The following is a 23,078-nucleotide window of genomic DNA, read 5'->3' as shown; positions in this document are numbered from 1 at the left end:
AATCTTCAACAGGTCTGAAAAAAACAGCCGTTCACAGTCCTGGCTTATCTTCACAGGGTGAAAATTCTGTATGTGTGAGTCAGTTGCTAAGAAAGTTCTGACTAATGCAGATATACGTCTGACTTTTTAAGTTGACATTTCTGCTTTTCCGGTGGATCAGAACTGTCAGGAGATCTCCCCAGGCAGACCAGAGGATTGCAGAGAAGAGTTATTCTATAACAGCCTAAGAGTTGTGGCACAAATGCTTTGATGGAATTAGCAATGGTGGTTTAAGAAACAGCCGCAGACTCTATTCCCAACACTAGCAATTACCACTTCCATAACAGACTCAGAACAAAGGAATAGAATCAGAAGGAAACCAGCTGCAAATTTTCCTGTATGGGCAAAGAGCAAATTCCCTTCTGCTACTGTTTTCACTATGCCTCTAACATCTGGTAGTGGGGCAGGACAGACAGTTGGAGGCAGGAGCATGTAAAGTGTTGCTACCAGACTTGCCAAGAGCTCAGCTGTCTTGGGTCCTTACACAGTCTTCATGCCTCTTCTGGTTTTCTCACAAGATGTGACTAGGATAAACATCTACTCTTCAAAAATTAAAAATGATCCAAAATGTCTTCTATTGAGCACATCAGAGCACACTGTGCGTCTGTAGAGTACCAAAACAGGGATTAAACAATTTTGCTAGGTAGGTGGAGGAAAAAAGTCTTTCAAGATAGCATTTGGCATGGGTTAATCACTTCTTTCACTAAAGAAAGGAATACATACTGAGTACATCTTTCTGCCATCTGATTAAGCAATGAGCCAATACAATTGTAAATCTTCCAGAAATTCCCCATGGTTCAACTCAACAGAGGCAATTCGATACTTCTCAGACCCTATCTCTCATTTTTAGATAATCATTGCATTAATTGTGAACAAAAACTTTCTATCATGCTGTTAAAAGAAATGGAATGTGACTGCTCTGTGATTCTCCTTAGCAACCTTTGATAATTAAGAGATTGAATTATTCATATGTATTTTTAATATAATAACAATTTTTAAGTTTGCTCACCACACAATTGCTCAAACAGCAGGCTAAACCAAAACTGTTTGATTCTAGTATAAATAGTGCAACTGCTCATTTTCTACTCCTTTAGTGCCTGATACAAGTTATTCTATCTGCAACAGAGGTAAAAAGGATTTAAGAGTACTATTTTATACACATAATTATATGCTACGAATTGCTTTGCAAGTCATTGGAATTTTTTCTTCTTTTAAATACTGTAGAATTAAGAATTTAAGTTGTCTGCTTCTTTGTATTATTTACAAGTATTATAAGTACTAGTTCTGTATATTACTTAGCCATATTGCACATAGTTTCATACAAGTTCACTCAAGTTTGGCATATTCGTTCAACATAGTTCTATTCAGACAGGTTTTTTTCTCTTTGTTAGCAAGCAGCACAACCATGGTATTAAAGTAGAAATTATAGGATTTGCACTGAGACACATGATAATTTTGTTCAGGATGGGAGAAATACAGATGACACTTTATTTTTAGGCTGAAAAATCGACTAAAAAAATCTGAAGAATATCAGATGGAAAAATATGTCCTGTTTGAAGAAAAATACATACACATATGCTAAGACTGAATCTTGCGATGTACATTTTATAAACCAAGCTTTTGTTCACTGGCATAAACTGAACCACGACAAGGTTATCTGTATAGGAAGAATGATCTAGTAAGATGGCACGGTATTTTTTCCTTTAAATGTTATTTTAGATAATAAGCAATTCTATTTAAGTTGGTTATGCTTCCATTTTACACACACTTGAGCTGTCAGTGTAGTTGCATGGTGTTATTCTCTTAGGCTGCTACTGGACAGCACAGCTACAGATAGAAATAAAATAATAATAGCTTGTGACAGGATACATTTAAAAGGTTTGATCAGACTGATCAATGGGGCTTTGCTTCAAAGCTAAGCTGAAATTCAAGGAAGGAAAAATAATGGTTGTTCCAACAGTTTATCCATGTCACACCAAACTGGAAGGCATTTGGGATGCAGCACCAGCCTTAATATAAGCTGCCACATACAAAGAAAATTGCTTTTTTCTTCTCAGACTCCATGATGGAAATTCACATCTGTATTTTCATTTCAAAAAAAGGTTCTTTTAGAGTCTCTACACTTAACTTACACATTGGGTTTATTTTATATTTATGAAGCTTTATTTCTCTTCCCAGTCTTCTAATTATTTTATATTCTTTAAACAGCAATCTGGAAACTTATTCATATTTGACAATTAATATATAGATAACAAAAATTATCAGTCAGTTACTGTACATTAGCTGTTACAGGCATGGATTTTAACTATTTTTTAACATCTACTGGCATGCCTTGAACTCTGTGTGCTACTGGTTTGTTGTTTTTTTTTTCTCCTCCATTTACACCTCCATTTACACATTTACACCAAAAAACTTTTGGTTTTTGTGTTTCCTCAAGCTCTTTTTACCCAGAGTTCATACCTCTGAAAATAATCTCATTCAGGTTGATTCAGTTCTTGTTTCTGTTCAATTTAAAGTTATTTTCTTCGGCTCACAGTAGAACATCACACAGTCTCTCACTGAGTTATTGAGGATTTTCACCCCGTATCAGCAGCTCATCAGCAATTACTTTTCTGCACACAGATCCTTAAAGATCCAGGACATGATGATCTGTTACACTTTCTGTGCTGAAACAATCATAAAGGGAAGTTCCTTAAACAAGCTTCTACCAGAAAGAGAGTGGAGAGATGAGCACTTCTAATAACGGTAGAGCCTTCACTTCCACTGCAGAAATTGAAAACGGTAATATTTTGAGGACCAGGCACTATGAAAGTGTACATTTACTGCTTTGATTTAAATCTCTGGATATATTAAAATCCTCATCTTGCCTGACCTTAATACTGTGATCCTCCTATATATTAATCATCTGGCTTTTAGACTGGCTTCATAACATCTGATGGTAAAATTTGTCTTTGATTTGTTTCCCACTGCCAATGGAAATTTAAATAAGGTATTCTAGTTTTGGTGATATAGTGGGATTTATATTCACATGATAAGGTGTGACTGTAATATACGGGAGGTATTAAAAAAATTCAGCTAGATGTAGTACACATCTTTTGCAAATTTGTTTCAGTAGATACATTATACGTATTTTTAATAATTTGCTTGTTTTGCTTTCTGGGCTTTTTAACAGCAGATTTTGGTTCTAAACAAAATCAGGATTTCTCATTTCATTCCTTTATATCACATATATATTGTGCCAGTCAACAAGGGCTTATTTTTTTAGGGTGACTATTTGAAAGAAAAATATCACACTGCTTTACTATAGCCTTTAAACATTAAGAAGCCCAGTCTTTTACCATTAAGTCTTCCTGCTTTATAAAGAATGGCTAAAAGTGAGCCTTTAGTAGTATCTTCTCCATTTTAGGTTAAAGTGAATCCATGCTACCAGTGAAAAAAGACCCAAGCTGTCTTCACCCTTGCTAAGCGTGAAAATAGAAGTGAAGGAAAGCATGCTGCAGAGACATTCACACTCACTGTATGCCAGTTAGCTCTAACTCAGAGGGAATTTATCTCCTAGCCAATAAACTCTTAAGCCCTGCTAACACAACATTGTGGGGACTTGCCATCTGGGATCACAGGCAGCTCTGGGACTTCTCTACCATATTTGACTGAGCAATGTTAGAAATATACAGTCTGGCAAGCCTCTATCTTCTCTGAGAGGCTGTAATTTCAAAAGGCAGATGGCTGAAGTCCACAGGTATAACTGTGTTATCAAACCAGCTTCTGGGGCAGGCCTGGAATCAAGTTATCTCAGGTCTAACTAATCCAGACTCCCAGATTCCCAATTCTATATCATGCTGATAGAAGAAGCTTTTCCTATTCCTTTACTATTTTCCTACATAGTAGTCATTGTCCTTCAAGTCATATCTTTGGAGTTGTTTTCCATACAGTTGGGTAATTCTCTAAAAATATGTTGTTTAATCACCATTCTGGACTACATTTCTGCTTGACCTGCTGTGTTTTTACTCCTCCAGCATTTACTGACTGATAGTTAATCTCCATGTTAACTTCCAAAACCAGCTGGAATGGCAGTGATTGTACCCCCTGCTGTTAGGGCTAGGGCTGCTGTGATTATATTGCATTCAATTTCAGTTTCTGTTTCAAAGTCAGCTTCTGATTCATTGTTTCCATTATCACTAGCCAGTGTGGAGAAACCTTATGGAATCTGGACAGATCTGCTAGAAACATCTTAAGCACTAGCACAGGTGCCTCTTCATGGCACTGTGCCATGCAGATATTGTCATGTTTTCGAGGGTTTCTGGTTTGTCCTTGGTAGAGTTGTGTCAACCCAGATGCAAAGTCATGACTGTACTTAAGGTGTGGATTTTTTCTTATTTCTATTTGTAATATATCACATCTTTCTCTTCTGGGAATATCTGAATGTTCTGTGTCTGTCTTTCACTTTTAATTACAAATATTTTTGTGCTTTTATCCTAAAGCATTGTCTACTTATTTATAATCTAATATACCATTTCTAAACATTTGCACCTCAACTTTTTCCACTGCTGTTTTCTTTTTAGAAGCATAATTTTCACCCTGCTTGCAAATATCAGATACTCTTTGCAAAATCAGTTCTTTCCATTCTGCAAAGTTTTTCTGGATCTAACGGTCCCTTATACAACAAAACATCCAGGTTCTGGTTTGCCTGGTAATTCTCTTATCCCTATGACTCTACTGTATTAATCAGCACTCTTGCCTGTCACCTAGTTTCTTCATAAAGATAACTTTCACTTTCCCTAAGGAATACTGTTCACTGTGCTTCTGACTAAAAACAAAATGTCTTTTTCTGCCTACCTTCATGCTCCTTATGATGCACAATGTTGAGCTCTTCTGATCCTGGATCTACTGCTTATCATTGTGAGCATATTCTCCCACTTGCCCTTCTTTGCACTCAGATTGTTGCTAGCTATCATTTGCTCTAAAAGTTGTCTGAAAGAAAACAATGGGTTCAGAATTTAATGCAATAGGTCCATTTTCTTCAGGAAAACAGGAAGTTTTGCTCATCCACACAAACCACCAGTCCAGAGAGGCCACGTGTATGCAATTTCTCTTTCCACCCTTTTTTTGGAACCTTGCCTCCCTCCCCCATCCAATTTCTAACTTCTCAGAAGATTCTTTGCCATTTGAAACAAAAATAGCCACCAGTCTGAATATCAAGAAACTCTTAACAGAGTAATCTTAGCAGTGTCATCACAACTACAGCTTCACTTCATCATATTCCAATGTATCAGCTTCATTCTCCATTTAGCTTGAGTGCTGGCAAAATTAATTTCTCCACGTATCCACACTTCAGCACAATATAATGCAAACTCCTACACTTTCCAGCCATCTCTACACTATGCTCATTTGCTCACTTAATACTGCTAAGAAATGAAAAAAATAAATGCTGTAAGTGGGAGTAGTTCTACTAATTTATTGCAATGAAATAATATTTGAATGCATTGTAATACATTTTTTAAATGTAATTTTCACAGTCATACAGACAATAACTGTCAAGATGCTTTAACAGACTCCTGTTCTCTTTTACCACATTTATCTTTTTTAGGATGCATGAACACAAGCATTCTGGCTTTCAAAAGTGGCAGTCTGTTTTTAAATCCTGGTTTTTAAGGATCAGGTGAGACACTTGAGCTCAGAAGCTCTAAGACCACTAAGGAACTACTGTCTAAAATCATTTATGCTAATTTCCTACCCATTGCTCAGGGGCAAGGTGTACTGGGTCTGGTTGGGATTGCATTGATTTTTTCTAGACAGGAGTCTGTATGGTGCTGTATTTTTGATCTATGACCAAAATAGTGTGCGTAAGATACCAGTGCACTGGCTATAGCTGAGCAGTGCTTGCACACACAGTGTCAAGGACTTCTCTGTTTCTCACTCTGCATCCCCCTCAAGTAGACTGGAGGGGACACGCTGGGGAAATGACCCTAACTAACTAAAGGGATATTCCACACCATAAGAAGCTGTGCTCAACAGTAAACCTTATGAGCTGTTTTCCCCAAGTAGGGATTGCTCAGAGACTAGTTGGGCACCAGTCTGCTGGTGGGAGGGGTGAGTGACTGCCTTTCCATCACTTGCTTTTTTGTCTATATCTTTGACTTATTAAACTTGATGAGTTTTTCTGGGGGTTTGCCCTTACAGTTCTCTCCTCTGCCCCACTGTGGAGGAGTGAATGAGCATAAGGACCCAGTAGTAAGAAACAAAATTGCAGCTGAAAGACTTAACCTAGGTTATCTATGTCTGTAAGTCATACCATGGGCCTCAAGGGAAGACAAAAAGCTGGCCAAACTGATAGTTGTGTAGCATAACTGTGAAATCAACAGATCTGACCAACATAAACCCATTAAATTTAAATACATACCTTGGAAGAACTATTCTAAAAGATCTGCATGGAAAGGTCTCTGTGAAAACCAGATTGCTATCTCTGATAATTTCTTCTTTAAATGCTAGAAACCTCTGAAATTTTACAAGGCATTAACAAGCTATTGCTATTCAGCTCAGGGGTAAAAAAATAACAACCCTGTTCCTCTGTCTACCTTCCCCACAACTTTTCCAGCTGTAAAATCATACTTCAGTATTTGTCTGCAGAGTTTTCTTCCATTTTCCCCATTGCTTTTCATGCCATGTCACAGGCTTAACTACAGTGTATTATCTCATTGAAAGGGTCCATTATACTCTAAGCAACAGTGAATCTCTAATTTGTATGCGTACCCTAGGAGGGAGTTAAGCTTGGTCATCATCTACTGTCTGATACCACCTCTACTCCATTATGTAATAGGAAACAGAGCATGTGAAGGTGGAGACATAAGCCCATTCATCATTGCTACTCAATTTTGCATTACTTAAATACTAATGCTCTCAGTCCTCCCAACAACACAGGTTGTCTGCCTCCCTGTCTGCATAGCTTATCTAAAGCATGTATTTCCTACTTTCCGTTGGAAAAGGACGTATTTTCTTTGCGTCTCCGACTTTCATTTTGTAGAAGCCTACTTCTTCTACCTGAGGTTTGTTTGTCTACATGTACACCTACATCTTAAATTCAACTGCTTACTAGAATCATTAAATGATCCCTCAGGAAGGAAGTTCACTGTTTCCCCCCAATCAGAAATACTCTCAAATTGTAGTTTGTACTTGCAAGTGCCTCTGCTTCCTTATGTAGCTTAGAATTGGCAGGTGAACCACCACAGAATAGTGTAAGCTGGATTTATACTTAAATTCAATATCCAGAGTTAGGCTTCCACAAAACAAGTCAAGGGGTAAATACAGCTAACTAACAGATGTTTATAACATCAGAAAGACCAGATTTTTATGCCTGAAAGTACCAGCCTTTTGTATGGCAATTCAGTCACCATTTAATTGTGGCAGTGTTGCAGTTAGAATCAAAAGTTCTCTGCAATAATGAATCCTCCCAAACTGACATATGTGAAACTGTTATTAAAATCCCATACCTTGTGCACTGAATTTCAGAGTCTCCCTCTTAATATGTTTATATTGAGAAAGAAAAAGGTTTGGAGTTGTTTTCATGGAGTTGATAGTATAGTTAGGTATGCCAAAAGGCACTATGTTTTGATTAGAGACATGTCCTGTCTCCAAACTTACCCGCAAGTTCAAACATGATAGTGCTATCCCAAGGGGGAGCAACTGGAGAACGTTATGGGCAGCTGCTATACTCAAAACATGTTTCCACAAACTCACCTGGGGCATCATGCCTATCAGAGAAGCTCTCAGGAGCTTTGCGAGTAGAGTGCCCTCTCATAACCCTTGCCTAGTGCACCAGTATCTCTGAAAGCTTTCAAGATGATAGGGAGTTACATAAATGCCAAGTACTCTTACATGTAAAAAAATCAAAGATCATCTAAAGAAACATATTCTGCTGCTCAGGGATGAATAATCCTGAGCTTGGAATACACTTGGAATACACTTTCTAATTTTTCAGTAAGACATGAAAGTGCTACTACTGCATGAAAACACAAGGGATGTAGCCATCTATGATTAGCATCAGGCATATGTCTTGTCAAAATCTGACATGCTAGTTTGTGGCAAACTTGTCACGATCAATGTCAACACATGACTTCTTTTACTACCGACAGACCTGAAAACTTCTCTGTTAAGGTGATGAGTGGATATCTTACATTTGCCCTTGCCTGACCGAGAAAAACTGTTAGGTATGTATACGCCAGGTACTGTTTCTCTTCATTTTGATAGCCTGATTGCACATTTTTATATTGATGAGCTATAACACCTTTGATCGATATAACACCTTTGACATCAACAACCATTGTTCATGCCTCCTTTATAACTCCATATCTTGCTCTACATGTATCTATATTCCCTATCTGAAGGGAGTATAAGATGACAGCTGCTATAACAAGCTAAATGAAGGTTTTTTTCAGTCTCCTCTTTATCAACCATTGCTGTGTTTCTGTGTTACATGCTTTTTGTTATACATCTGCATTCATATCTGATTATTGTCCACTCAAAACCCTTAAGAAGTGCTACCAGTGAAGATAAAATAAAATAACCAGTATTAATTTAAAATCATATCTGCCAGTCCTACATCACTGCACACCGTGCTTCTTCCAAAGGCAGCTACATAATTATAGGTACTTGGGTACATATAGGAACATGGAGGTTTCTATGGCAATTATTGAAAATTGTATAAGGAAAAACTCATTCTATTTGCAGCATATGATTTACATTTGTTTCCAAAGAATGCAAACTTGCCCAGGGTGAGCTGTGAATTTTTATTTTCCAGGAAGACACGATCTTTAAGTCTGTACAGGAGGGGGAAACCGAAGAGGGGGGGTCTTGCTAAGGTTGTAAAGGCTATTAAAATTTAATACAATTTATCCAAACTACACTGTACTTTACTGTTAAGTAAAGACTTCATGCTTCAAACGAAAGAGCATGAGTTAAAAACCAAACTGACAAACAATGTCCTTGAAGCTACAAGGTAGAGGAACCAGAAAAAAAGCAGCACCAGAAAGGACAAGAGAGAGACATTCACAGTGAAGGAGACAGGTCATCAGTAAGACCAATGCACAAGATCAAACATTTGTATTGTCACATATTTTAACTACTGTTTGTTAAAATAATAATGAAGACAAAGTTAGTTCCAGCTTTAATTTAGAGTGTCAAAATAAAAGTCAGAGGGAAGCAAATGTTTTCTGTGGCTTAGCTAATAAAATAAAGCTATAACGTTCTTTTCTTCCCCCAGTTCCCATTACCACAGTAATTTAAACATGTTTTAGGCCTAAATTTACAACAAAACCCAAATCGACTACTTCAAGTTATGAGGACCTGGAAGCAACCTCTGAAACATGGTTTCATATTCACTAAATTTACAGCATTGCCTCTTCTGGAACAAAACTGTACTCATTTCTTATCTGTATCATTGTAAGACTGTCTAGGCCAGGTGCCAAAAATGTCTGAAGTTAAAAATAGTCTTTGCCCCCTTCATAAATATTCAATATTAAATTGCTAGGAGGGTGGCAGTGGAGGTGTTCTTTACCAGCCACAAAATCCTCCTCACTGAGCAAAATCTGTACTGAAAAACATGTGGCCATAGCATGTTTGTGGTTCTCCATACACGGAGAACCAGAAGAATAATTTTAACAGTGTAGCTTTGGTATTAGTGTATTTGGCTCACTGCATTTCCATGCTTCCTTGGAATATCTAGAACAGAAAAAGGAAGACTATGACTCCTAAATTCAATTTTAATGATTGCATCACAGTTCAGTAGAACGCAAAATGGCGCAAACATGCTTTTCATAATATGTCATCCATTCTGAATGAAACGGAGACTAATAATTAACCCCTTGTTGAAAGGCATGGGACTGGGAAGCAGACATTCCCTCCATGTGAACACGTGACTCTTTTTATCCTGGCCCCAGCAAATTTTCTATTTTGGTCAGAAAATACTTTTTGAAGGCAGAGGAACCAAATGGCTTGGGAAAGAAGTGTAAACATGAAAGGGGTCCCACCAAGTATAATCTAGAAGCTGAGGGCTTTTCAATTCATGGACATTCTGCTGTATTTTTGTCACCTGTTCTGCCATATGTTGTCAGCTGTCATCTCCCTTATCTCCTGCTGCAGCTTGGACCCTTTTTTGATACTTAACTGCCTTCCTTCATTTTACTACCTTTCTCATATTTACTAAAATACAGAACAATCAATGGAAAGATTTCCTGATTTTTTTTTTTTTTGTTATAGTTCCAGTCATAAAAAACAAATACTGTCATTCCTGCATCTGTCATTCTTATGAGTACATAGCTGGAAAATAACTTACTGAAGGGAAGTAAAGTTAAAGGCATACAAATTTGATTTAGTTCTGAACATGGTAGCATCAACAGTTACTCAGCTTTGATGGATATAAAGGCTATTGGTGGTGCTCCTCTTCTAAGGGTCTGTTTCCTACACAGACCTTAACCTTACACCATTGTAATACTCTACAACCCACTCAACAGCTTTCATGAATTTTCAGGGTTTGAGAAACACAGCTATTAAATAGCAATTTTCATGGTGTTAAAAGGAAAAGTAAGATCTGAAGGTTGGTTTTGGCTAACATTAAAAGACAGGTTTTAAAAGACTCTGGCTGAGGCATTGCTCTCAATAAATTAAATATAATGACTGGATCTAGTAGAAAGCTGCTTTTTATAGCCAAATTGTATACTTGGCTGGGAGAGGTGGGGAAAAAAAAAAGATGAAGGAAAAAAAAAAGCCTTTACAGTTGCACTTTCCATCATTTACTGAGGAAACCACCAAGATATCACAGACATGAGTATCTCTCTCCATTTTGACTCAGTTACACAAGCATCAAAGCCTGTAAAGGAAATCTCTGTCTTCCTTATAAGAACACATACATACACAGAAAAATTGCCAAAGAAAGCTGCAACTTTGTTTTCAGAAGTGGCAGAATGTTTCCCGTGTAGCACTGGGATGCTGCTTACTCCCCTTGGTATATTTGAGTCTGGACACATCACATAGAATGCAAAGCCCTGCCAGCATAAGAAAGACTAAATATTTCTGTCTGAAGGACCTAATTTATTCTTGACCACATCAAGACGTTTTTCTGTCTAACAGATATACAGTAATCCCTAGATAAAATGAGTCAAGTATTCCTCAAAGTTTTGGGACAAGCTAACAGTTCAATAAAGAGTGTGGTCCTTTAAATTTACACAGTTCAGCTCCTCACATTCCCTGTGGGGAATATAAATTGCTTCTAAGTCCTTACTATGCTGCATGCCATTCAAATTCTGTTGTTTCAATTCATTATATTAAAAAGTAATACAAACTTCAATTATTCGCTGTAAAAGTACAGATTTAGCTAAACTACACAGAAAATTCAATTCATACCAAAATGGCCACAAAGCTCAAATTAATCTATTTGCAGTCCTCCCATGTCCTTCTCAGCATCTTTTAAAATGTCACTTATTTTATTAAAAGATACAGATTTGCTGCATATTGATACGCTCTAACAGACAAGTTCTCTCTGCTTTTAGTTTTGCAGACATTATTTACCCATCCCAAACCACCAATGATTACAGCTAAATTAATATGGGGGTCCATATGAATAAAGGTTACAGGACTAGATTTACAGCTCAAAAGTTTTCACCTTATAAACCTCTCATCTTCAATCCTGTGTTCAAATGGTACTTATGATTTCAAAGAAATTGCAAATCAAATGATTACACGCTACAGGAAATTAGATAAAAGAGAAAGGAACCACTTCAACACCATCAAGAGATTCAATTCAGCTATTATATTAATAGCAAAAAAGCCCCATATTTTGATTGCAGCTTCGGCAGGTAGAAAATGACAGGTTTTAGACTCTACTTTTATTGAAGTGCATAGATCCACAAAGCATTTTCAGTCCTACAACGTGTTTTAAAGTCTTGTCACCATCCAGCAAAGCATTTGGACAGTGGTTCTTTAATTTCAAGCAGAGGAATAACTGCACTTGTTAAAATATGTTCTAGAGTATGTAGCACCTTTTAGAATAAATTCAAGCACTAGAATTAAGAATGAAATATTGTTGAACTTCTGTAACGCTGAAATCAACACCAAAGCTTCTGCATTTTGAAGCCAAGTGATGAATTTATTCCTCATAACTTGAGTTTTAATTTCTTTATGGAATATAATGTAATTTTTATCTCAACATTCTATTATGTAAAATGGAATGCTTTTTCATATCAGATTAAGATAAAGATCTTAGAAATATATCCTACTACAGTGATAATGCTGTTCTTTTTGTAAGGAATGTCTTTTTTCCCCCCTCTAATTTAACTAAAATTAAAAAATCTATGCATAATTGGAAAAATCAGGGCACTAAAACTGAGCATTTTTATTAGCTACCTACCACAGCAGCTCTGTATTGCACTAACAGCAAAACTGCAGTACACCTGAAGCACATAGTGGGATTATATACATACAAATGTAACATATATATATGTGTAAACACAAACACACACTAATAAAAGCAAGTCACAAGGTTTATGGACAACTTCCCTTGCCGGTCTCTTACCACCCATATATGCTCATCCAAGATATTTTGCAACAATATTTTCCAAATTAACTTGCAATAAGAATTTCAAATATAATTCTTTTCCTTTAATAATAAAATACAATTTTGTATGGAAGAGAGCCCTTCAGCAAACCACCTCGAACAAAATGATTATGTCATAATTATAGCTGAAAACATCTATTCCTCGCAAATGTTTTCACATTAAAGTATTAAAGGGAAATAGCTTTAAATATTTCTTAGAAAAAACGATGCAGAAGGATGAGCTCAGGAAATGATTTACCTTTCTTGTCATCGAAGTACAGTGTCTGTTGAGCTGGATTTGACCACTGGAGGGAGGTGTTATCATTTTGATCGACCCTGCAGGTCAAATTTGCTGTACCTCCTTCAACAACGGTGACGTTCTGTGTAAGTGGAAACTGCCCTTGGCTGCCTGAGGAGGGAAGGGAGGGATGGAGAAGGGAAGAGGGTGAGAGAAAAAAAGAAAGATTTTAAGCTGTAAAACTGAATTTATTGATGCAACTTCCCACAGGTGACAGAGCCTGAATTCAGTGTGTGACCAATAAAAGATACTATGATAAATTGAAAAAAGTTATATTTGCAATATATTCTCTGCATCTAAGAAACAGATTAATGAAGAAATAGGGATTTCCACCCCCCCCTTCCTCTCCCTCCCCCCCCTCCCCCCGTAAGTCATACTAATTAAATCCAAAGAAATACATTGCAATTTTATCTCCTCAGACACACCCACACATCCAGGCTATGCCTCTGCATGGGGCTCACGTGCTACATCCCTATCCAGATACCTTAGTACAGATGATACAGTTAAATGGCTGTTGAAAACATCCCTGAAAGCGTAACATAAAAATCTGCATCAGCTTTTTAAAATAGAGGTACAAGTCAGTCTTGACTCCCTGTTTCTTCTTATGTTTTTTAATAAATTCTCAGGACAATGCTTTTCCTGCCAGGTTTGGTAAGCTGTTAAGAGAGCAAATGTATTGTGAACCTATGCATCCACTGTTTTGCAAATGTATGTGAAACTCAATGCATCCTCTGTTGAGGGAATATAACCTGATCTCATATGAAAATGGAAGTGATGATGTAGTAGGTCTCTTTCACATCTGTGATTCTATCCCAGAGCATTATGAATCACACTAAGTGCTTGCTGAAAAGTCACTGGGAAGTTTTCCAAATACCTCTACACAATAAAGCAGCAGCATCACCCACTTTTTTGAATCCCAAGTATTTTCAATGCTGTAGTTAGACTGAAGTGCTTATGTATTGTGAGAACAGCCTTTGACAAATAGCACAAGACATTCTGACAAACAGTACTGTAACAAGGGAGCACAGTAAAAACATGGAAGTAATTTTTAACATGGATGAGGAAAGAAAAGTTTTTCAGTAATAAGAAAGACACATCATTATCTGGAGATGTAGTAATTTCTTCAAGGATACAATGCAAAAGAAAGGCAATACAATAGTCTAAATCAAATATATGCTTCCTTCTTCCCCCCCTTTTATAGAGGTTCTGTTAATACAAGAAGCACTTATGGGCAGGTATTGCTGCTAGCATAATGCCTAGATGGACACTCATGTGGGATATGTCTGAAGTGAAAAGTCTCTACAATCCTATAGATGTGAACAAGCTCACAGACATAAGTACATCAAGGAAATTATATATAAAATATCCAGTAATTGTACCAATACAGAATCACATAAAACCTTCACACAAACATCCTATTTTAGTGGCTCTCATCAGAGTTGCTCCCCAAGCTAAGTTAAACTGAGGCATGCCTTTTATATAGAAGTCTAGTATCTCAAATACAGGTTTTCAGATGACCAGAGTAAGAAATTACTAAATAAAGAGTAAAAACTGAACTTGTATTTGACCTGCTGATATTGACAAAAATAGAATTCTTGTCAGGTTTTGATAGCTGCCCATTTCCCTATGTAACATATTTTATGGCATTAGGCCTGGTACATAAGCTCCTACGTCAATGAAAGCATTAGCGGCTAGATAGTCTAACACTCTCCGCTCTCTTGGTTTAAAATAAATAAAGGATTCCCATAAAAATGTAAAACTGGTCTGATTTTTGTATAAATATCAACTTCCTACAGATGTCTAAATGTCAAAATTTACTATGTACTAAGATTTACTATAAAAGGGTATTTACTATCAACAGGGTAACAGAAATAGTAAACAAAAATAAAGGAATACCGAAAACATCATGGCTAATTCAAATGCTGCAAAAAATGAACACTAAAATCTTATGACATCCTCTATATCTGACACTTCATTAATCAAACCCCACTTCTTGAAAACCACACATTGAGAAATACTTGATGAGTGAAAAATCATAAACAAGGATGGAAAGAAAAAGAACAGCAAAGATATGTCATTTCCTTCCATTTCTCCTCTTTCCATTCCCATGCGTCAAAGAACCTCCAGATACTGCAGAAATTGCTTATCACTTAAATTAGAATTTTAAAAATCCAGAAAAATGCACATAGCCTGTTATTACTTCCACTAAATTACAGGCATCTTGCCAAAGAGATGACCTTCTAAAGAATGAGTTGTGGATACAAGGCAATGCAGGCTAAACCACTTTTTGCATACAAGAAGCATTAAACAGCCTAATGCCAGAGATTAGCACAGTGACATCTGTCATTTACATTACAGACTAGGAATGGAAGATAGTTTAATAAAAAACTGCTGTAATGATTTAGCACCCTATTAACCCATTTGGAAGAACTCCCCAGAATTACCCTATATTCCCTTTCTGATATTTTAGTTCTTATCATGTAGGTGTCAGCATATATGTAGTCTATCATTTGCTAATGATTGTGATGTCACAGACATGTTTAACTAGAAGAGTGGTTAATAGGTGAATTTTTCTGATGAACCATTTAAATGGAAACTGTAGATGATACGATCTGAAAGAGGTCTGAAGAACTTTCTTTTCTCTGGCCATTTTACTGCATGTTGATGTTGTGGATGTAAGAATTAATCTAGCATATAATAGTGAAATCAAAGCATTCATTCTATCCATTACCCATACAGAAGCTGTGTGGATCTGGAGAAGATGCACACAGCTTCATAGGAAACTCAGAATAGAGAAAGGTAGAGAAAAAAAATGAACCATTTTATCTGGAAATTAGCCAAATTGCAAAGAAGGCAGCCTGTGCGGAACAGAGAAAATCGGCAAAGCAAGACCAGATATTGCACGCCTCATCATGAAGACCAAAATTATTTATAAATGATGGGATAGCTAAGACAAAGAAACATTTATGAGATTTGCTTTTCTGTTGGTATCAGCATCTAACTTGAATTATTGAAATAGGAACTTTGGGACTGGAAGGACTGGAAAAGGTTTTAAAAGCCTGTATGAGATAGATGAACACTACAGAAAGCATCCATATTGTGCCGTTTAACACAGCATTACAAGTATCAAGTTTTATGCCACTGAAGATTAGATCTGGTTCCTGGGGGACTCACTGTTCTGAGAGATGCCCATGTCTGTTAAACAGGTAGGTAGCATGTGCCTAGAAAGCATGCCGGCAAAGCTGCCAGGCTATGAGCATGCTGGGATGAAGAGCTCAGGCCATCAGAGATGCAGACAAGGTGTTCTCAGACACCTCTGGGTACCACCGTTGAGCTGCAGGGGCAGCAGGCCCCCACTGCAGCACAGCTACCTGTGGCTGGAATCACATCACTCCCCAAGGGATCTGCTTTGGATAAACCCCTTATGCATAGGATAACTTATAACCATTCATACTCCCAGCACTGACTGCGCTGGTTCTAATCCATTTGAATAGTCCCATTAAATCAAGAATGCTTGTTGAACTGCTTTCAATACGAAGGCAAGCCTAAAGGCCATGCCAGACAAAGGTATGTTTAAAGAAATAGTTTCATCATTTCAACAAGTAGGTGTTATCACTGTGGTTCTCTAGCATGAAGAGTTCATAATATATAAGCTCCTATTTCTTAATTTTTTCCTTAACTCTGTGAGCAGAAATCAAACAAGACAATATCATATCTAACAGAAGCATTCCGCCTTTACTTAAGAAGCCTAGTAATGGAAAACTTAGTGGCACTTTCAGTAACTTATTTGAGAGAGCAATGGTCATCACTGTTTAAACATGAAAACAGGATTTTACACCTAGTCTGAATGTCTCATTGCAGCACCTAGCATCAACTGGCTAATGTTGCATCTTTCCACTTGTTCTGAAGAGCCCTCTATGATCAAATTTTTCTTTCTTTTGTAGGCACTTAGAGACCATGATCATATCACCCATTAACCTTCTCTTTGACAACCTAAATAAATTGAGCTCTTAAGCCTTTCTGTAGAAACCATATTTTTCTAATCCTTTAATTAGTCTGTGGCTCTTCTCTGTGCCCTCTTTCATTTGCCATTTTCTTTCTGAAGTGTGTTTCCAGACATGGAGACGCCACTGTAGCAGTCACAGGAGAAGATACAAAGATGATGCCACTTCTCCATCAGCACTTCAGGTTCTTTTTTGCACACCTAAATGAATATCCTTGGCCACAGGGTCAGATGGGGACTCTTGTCTGACTGTTTACCACGATGCCTGTGTTTTTTCTCAGACACCACTCCAAAAACAAACCCATTTTATTTCTTGTCCTGTATCTATTTGACGTATGTCCCTATGTTTCACTGCACTTATCTCACTTCAAGCCTACTGACCTGTGCTCTTCCTTATTTCATATAGCCACAGTCTTCATGGCATTCACAAATATTGCTGGCAACAACTGTGCTTCCCAGGTTGTTTCTGAAAACCATCTGAATAGTACAGTACCAACCACTTTTCCATATGCAAACAAATGCACAGAAACACAACTGTTCAGTCATGGGTTCTTCTTTGTCATTATACTTTCACCCTACTTTTTGAAACAGTTCTAAGTTGCTTGATGCTTGTAAGGTTGGTTTTGAGTGAGTTTTGCTTATTACTCAAAATGTCACTCTATTTCAAGTCAAAAGCCTTACAGAAGTCAAAAAGATTTTAAGTATTATGGCTCCTTTTTCCAGATATAACTGTAACTCAAGAAGTCATGAAAACATTAAATACATCACATATTTTTATTAATATATATATAAACACATTGAAAATAATTCAATTCCTAACAAAACTTTCTCTTAAAACAATACAAAAAAAATAAACTGGTCTTTACTTCAATAAAACTCCTACATGGTCAATATGAATGAGCAGAAAGCAATAAAGAACATAGCATATGACTTAATAATAATTAATTATACATTAAATTTCAACATGCAGTGAAAACCTGTAAGCACTTCCCGCATTGCTCATAAGTGCATTACGCTCTTCCCAGATACATCACATTTTAGTGTTCATTGCGCTAGCTGTACAAACCAAGATGTTTTATTTGCCTCTCACAGGATGGCCCCTCCATCCCTGTAAAACTTGACAATCCACCTCTTCCTTGAATATGAGCAGCCAGGACACTAACACACCATTCCAGAAACCTTAGTAGTGCTTTACAGAACAGGACTAGTAATTCCTTCTTTCAGGTTGCAGGTATGGAAAAAGACACCCAAATTTCGTATTTGTACTAAGGGCAGATACTGATACTTAATGTAGAAGATAAACCAGTAGAAAAAATATCATAAGATTTTATGATGATGATGGGACACATGGCTCGCAAAAGCCAGGGCTCCCACACGCACTGCAAAAAAGGCTTTTACTACCTGTCAGCTTTTAGAGAATACAGGAAAAGCATGAGGCTGATCAGTTCAAGCAATATTAGAACTATCCCTGTTTAGCTGAAGAAACAGGTGAGAATGTGAGCTGGGGGGTGGTGGGGAGTGGGTAAGAAGGTAAGATGGGGTGGGGAAGAAAGGTAAAAGTTGTATCTTTCACATGAGTTTTAATTTGGATCAAAGTGAAATCCCTCCATCAAATGCTGCTTAGCAAAAACTAAAGGGACACTTTAGTTTTATAAACACCTAGAAAATGCAGAATATGTAAATAATACATACTCTTCTGAAGACATATTTTTAGGTTGGTTCAGTGCAATTTACTTCCTACTTTACTATTAACTGAGTTGATTGACAGGTATGATTGGATAATGAATGTGACTCAGACGATCACTGTTCTAAAGACAGGGCTACCCATCCAGCTTGTTTGCTTTCTTCACAACAAATGGCTGGCAAGAACACTTGACACAGCAGGTCAGGTCAGTCAGACACATATATATATCCATTACAGTATATATGATTACGTTCTGTTCCATGATCAAACCTTGAGGCAAGTCAAACAATTGTACTATCTGCCTGCAGTAAACTAATAGAGAAAGAATGAAAATAACCCCAACCAAACCCATCAATAACACAGAAGTACTGACGGCCTGAATCACAATTCTCTTGTATATGAAGAGGGAGCAGGAACCTTCATTGGAAAACACTAGAAGGTTATACAAACATAAATAACCAATGAAGCTATTGCAAAAAGAAGGCAGCATCTTGCTATCTCGATATCACTGTCACTATGTGGTATCACAGTCCCCCTGCTCATTTCAGGAAGCTTTGTTAACAAAATTATTTCAACTATTTTGACTAGATGGAGCTATAGTTAAGTATATTCTATCACAGGTTGTTTTCACAACGCTTTGTGGAGGACCAATACTGCTTTCCAGTAGAACTGACAAGCTCATATCTCATTAGCCACAAGCTGTTTTCAGTCAAGAAAGGAGGGCTTTTTTCACCCAGAAATGATGGCTCAACTGCTTTTACAGATTCTAAAATGGATTTTTATCTCAGTGTGTGACAAGACTATGCACAGTAATTATCACTATTTGGTCCAGTTTGGAAACATTCATCTTGCGAGTTCATCTCATGTTTATTTGTTTATCTTTGTTTTGTTTTGTTTTGTTTTTTTTTTTTTTACTTTTTGCAATTAAAATGAAAGCTCTTTAATGAGTTCAACACTTTCTTTTGATGCTTAGGTTATATATTATAATCTATTTACTAGGCCAATTATAAAAGTGACTTAGTGACTGTAAGCACCAAGAAAGCATAATCCTCTCTTTGTTTCTGTTTCTGCAGAGGTCTGCTTTTGTAGGAAACATTTATATTATAAATTAAGAGAGTTTCACCATATCGGTACAGCAAGCTTTTCCTAGTCATGCCACTGTATAACAGAGAACCATAAAGAGAAATGGGTGTGGAAAGAGAGGAAGAACTGGACAAGAGGTGACAGTGAGTTAGCAATCTTGACACATCGGTTCCAGTGTGCCTGGTTGCTCAGCATCCCTGTGAAGTAAATTATCAGCATAGAAACAAGGGAGATAGTAAAGCCTAAAGTCCTGCTCATTCTCACCAGAATGCCTACAGCAGAGATTTAACCTTTCCAGTCCTGCGTAGAACCATGAAGCCATACCTTTGTTTCACACCTTTATAGCATGATGTCAGCCAAAACCAAAGCTGATAAAAAAATTCAAAACTGTATGAAAGGAAAAAAAGAAAATAACACTTGAGCAAATTATTTTTCAAATCAGTCAGATTTTTTTTTTATATTGAGTTCAATAGGACCAAGTCTTTAAGGAAAAAAAACCTCCTACAGAATAAATATTTAGGTGAAGAGGCAAGCAACTTACTACTTCAAATAGCAACTTGCATCTGTACGGAGAATACATTAATTTTGGCCTGCTTTCTTAGCAAAAAAGAGTGAAAACATTAGAAGCAAAAGCCAGTATGATAAAACATCTAAACATACTGAATCAGGTTCCTGACTTTTCTCTTAATTTATATATGAAATACTGCCAACATCTCTCTGAAGAGATGAAGTATTATTAGCTTGTCTTTATCTAATTTAAAGAAAAATGATACTATGAACTGCATTGCAGCAGGCATAAACTGAGGTCTGCATTACTGCGCAACTAGTGTTTCTTCTAAGTTTTCAATAGGAATTAATCTCCTCTATGTTTTTTCTGCACAGATAGAATGTTAACGTCCTGCAAATACTGAAGGAAGAAACTACAGAATAAGTTGTTGGCCCTATTATTTTATTTTATTTCTGTGATCAGTCTTAAGAGTACAATAAAATATTTGCTACATATTAAAGACAGACAGGTAAGTACCTGCTGTGCTTTATTCTAAAAGATAAAGTGCCAATGTTGCCTGCATGCTAAACTGGATTCATAAGCAGTTTTAAAGAAAGAAAAATTTGCCTGAGAAGAATTTGATACACAAAGAGTCTTTGACTGGGTCAATTGGCCTTTCCTAACTTGCTGTCTTAAATGGCCACAATTTAGTCCTGTATCTAGATAAACTCTAAAGTATATGCTATCTCCAGAGAAACTGTCCTTTCAGTTGTTTGCTCACTGAAGAAACATTGCTTAAAAAAAGAAATAAAACAAACAACAAATTAAAATGGTGTGCTGTGGTAACTATTACATGCTCCAGTAGCAAAACCACTAGCAGAGAAAATCTGAGTTAATGAGAACACTGCAGAAACTTACCACAGAATGACGGAGTTTTAGGAGAGAGACAAGAAATAACTCAGAAAGAACTGTTACCCCTCAAACTGTGCCTTCAAGGTTGCTGGGATTTCTTAAATGTTTAAGCAATTACTCAAATAATGCAAAGGACAGGAGCACACCGCTACAGCTGCTGATTTCTGCCTACGGAATTTATGTTAGACAGCAGTAATAGAGAAGGAGAAAGCCTTTGTTCCTTCCTTCACTCCTTGTGTTTCAGTTGTATGCTTTTACAACAGCAGCTAACTCAAGATATAATTGATTTGGACTATATTTCAGTGAAAGAAATTGCAGATACAAATTTGAGAAAATTACGTATTTAAGTACAATTATTCCATAAAGACAAACAAGAAAAAGTCTGTGAGACACAATGGAATAAAAAGCACAGACAAACAGTACTGTTTCTTAGGAACCTCACATAAATGGCTTTTTTTTTTTTACTCTTTTCAGATTATCACCATGGTATTATTTGCTTGTGAATGGAGAAGCATATCCAGTGATTTTATATTTCAATTTATTTTGGAAGAGGAAAAAGGCATTCTCCTCCACAACTCTAAATTCATGATGGAAGTTACAAACCCAAAGATAATTAAAGTGAACTTCATCTTCCCACAGCCTCAGTAACAGACTGTTGAATTTTCTGGTTCTCATAAGTGCAAATATGGTTTAGAGCTTTGTGTCACTTTTTGCTTTAAAGTGTTGGGCTCAATTCATTGTGCCTCAGCAAACTGTAAAGCCCATTTGTCTAAAAGGAGGAAGGGACCCAATTCTAACATGAAAAGTAAAGAACTGGGCACTTTCATTTCTCTGAGGATCTGAGCTTCATTGTCACATTTCCATTCCTAATCGGCAAATAGACGATAATGACATTTTCTTACTTCACATCAGTGCTCCAAGAAGAAAAAAAAAGGGAAACATCCATCCCCCCCCCGAAAAAAAAAAAAAAAAACAACAAAACAACAAACAAAAAAACACCCACAGAAGCCAGATAATAGGGTAATGGAAAAATATATATAAATCTATGGTGGAGCCAAATATACATACATATACAACCCTATCAGATCTACCGCTTGCTATGAAGTTACAACATACTATGTGCTTTCCTCTCTCCCAAAGCCAAGCATTTCATCAAACTGACTGGTACTTCTTGCGATCAACACAACCCCCAAAAAGTAAGGCCTCTTATAAAAGTCAGTCTAGAACTTCAGTTAGCTTAAGTCAGTATCAGGCACTATCAACCTCACATCAGCTCTGTGTTTGGCCACTTGCGCAACTGGAAGTTGTTCCTGTTACAATTTATTCCCCTGTTCAAACTTCTCCTCTGAGCAACAAAAAAATGAAGTTCTGGACATGTCATTTTAAAAGAAAATTCAAGAGCTGTAAAGACTAGTTAATACAATCAGTCCTTCAGACTGCTATCTTCATACTTTTATTTGGGGACCTCTAAAATTGACCACCACACTGCAACATACAATATGGAGACAGCACTGCCTGAACACTGCTTCCTGTCTTCTGATTAATCGCCTACCCACCATAAATAATCGCTTAAAAAGTATAAAATACTCTGCTTTGGATACTCCTCTCTTTCACTGGGGAAAATCTCCATAGAATAAGAGCCAGGCAAAAAAGAATAACCAGAAATTTCAAGCAAAAGATCAGATTCCAGTTATGTGAACACAAATCTGAGCAATTTACCCAAATGGCTGCAGAAGGACAAGAAGAACTTAACATTGCTGATTTTTCTAAGATGACTGCAACAGAAGGAGGCTTGTCCAAATGCTGCTTCTCGTCAGTGAGCCAGCAATTCTGTAGTATACGTGCCAAAAATGTTTTGACACTAATATCATTCTGATGAGCAACAGGACAATACAACAACTATCCGAGCCTAAACATCATGGGAAAACTTACACCCACATTGTCAATTTAAAAGTAGAGCATGCAGCCAGGCATGCTGATTTACACTGT

The 23,078-nt window shown here is 36.9% G+C and overlaps 1 protein-coding gene across 3 annotated transcripts in view; it reads right to left on the bottom strand.

Annotated features, from left to right (window-relative positions):
* Positions 1–23,078, bottom strand: part of CADM2 (cell adhesion molecule 2) — a 625,008-nt gene that overhangs the window by 167,293 nt on the left and 434,637 nt on the right. For all 3 annotated transcript variants that reach the window (XM_057410463.1, XM_057410465.1, XM_057410464.1), the window contains one exon: positions 12,882–13,031. In XM_057410463.1, the coding sequence (XP_057266446.1) occupies positions 12,882–13,031 (150 nt within the window). The remainder of the gene's footprint in view (positions 1–12,881; positions 13,032–23,078) is intronic.

The sequence above is a fragment of the Pezoporus wallicus genome, unplaced genomic scaffold (genome assembly GCF_028554395.1).
Source record: "Pezoporus wallicus isolate ANWC-B61680 ecotype Strahan unplaced genomic scaffold, APGP_CSIRO_Pwel_v1 contig_229, whole genome shotgun sequence".
In the NCBI taxonomy this organism is placed as follows: domain Eukaryota; kingdom Metazoa; phylum Chordata; class Aves; order Psittaciformes; family Psittacidae; genus Pezoporus; species Pezoporus wallicus.
Note: the sequence above shows the minus strand (reverse complement) of the source record. Positions and strands in the feature narration are given on the sequence as shown.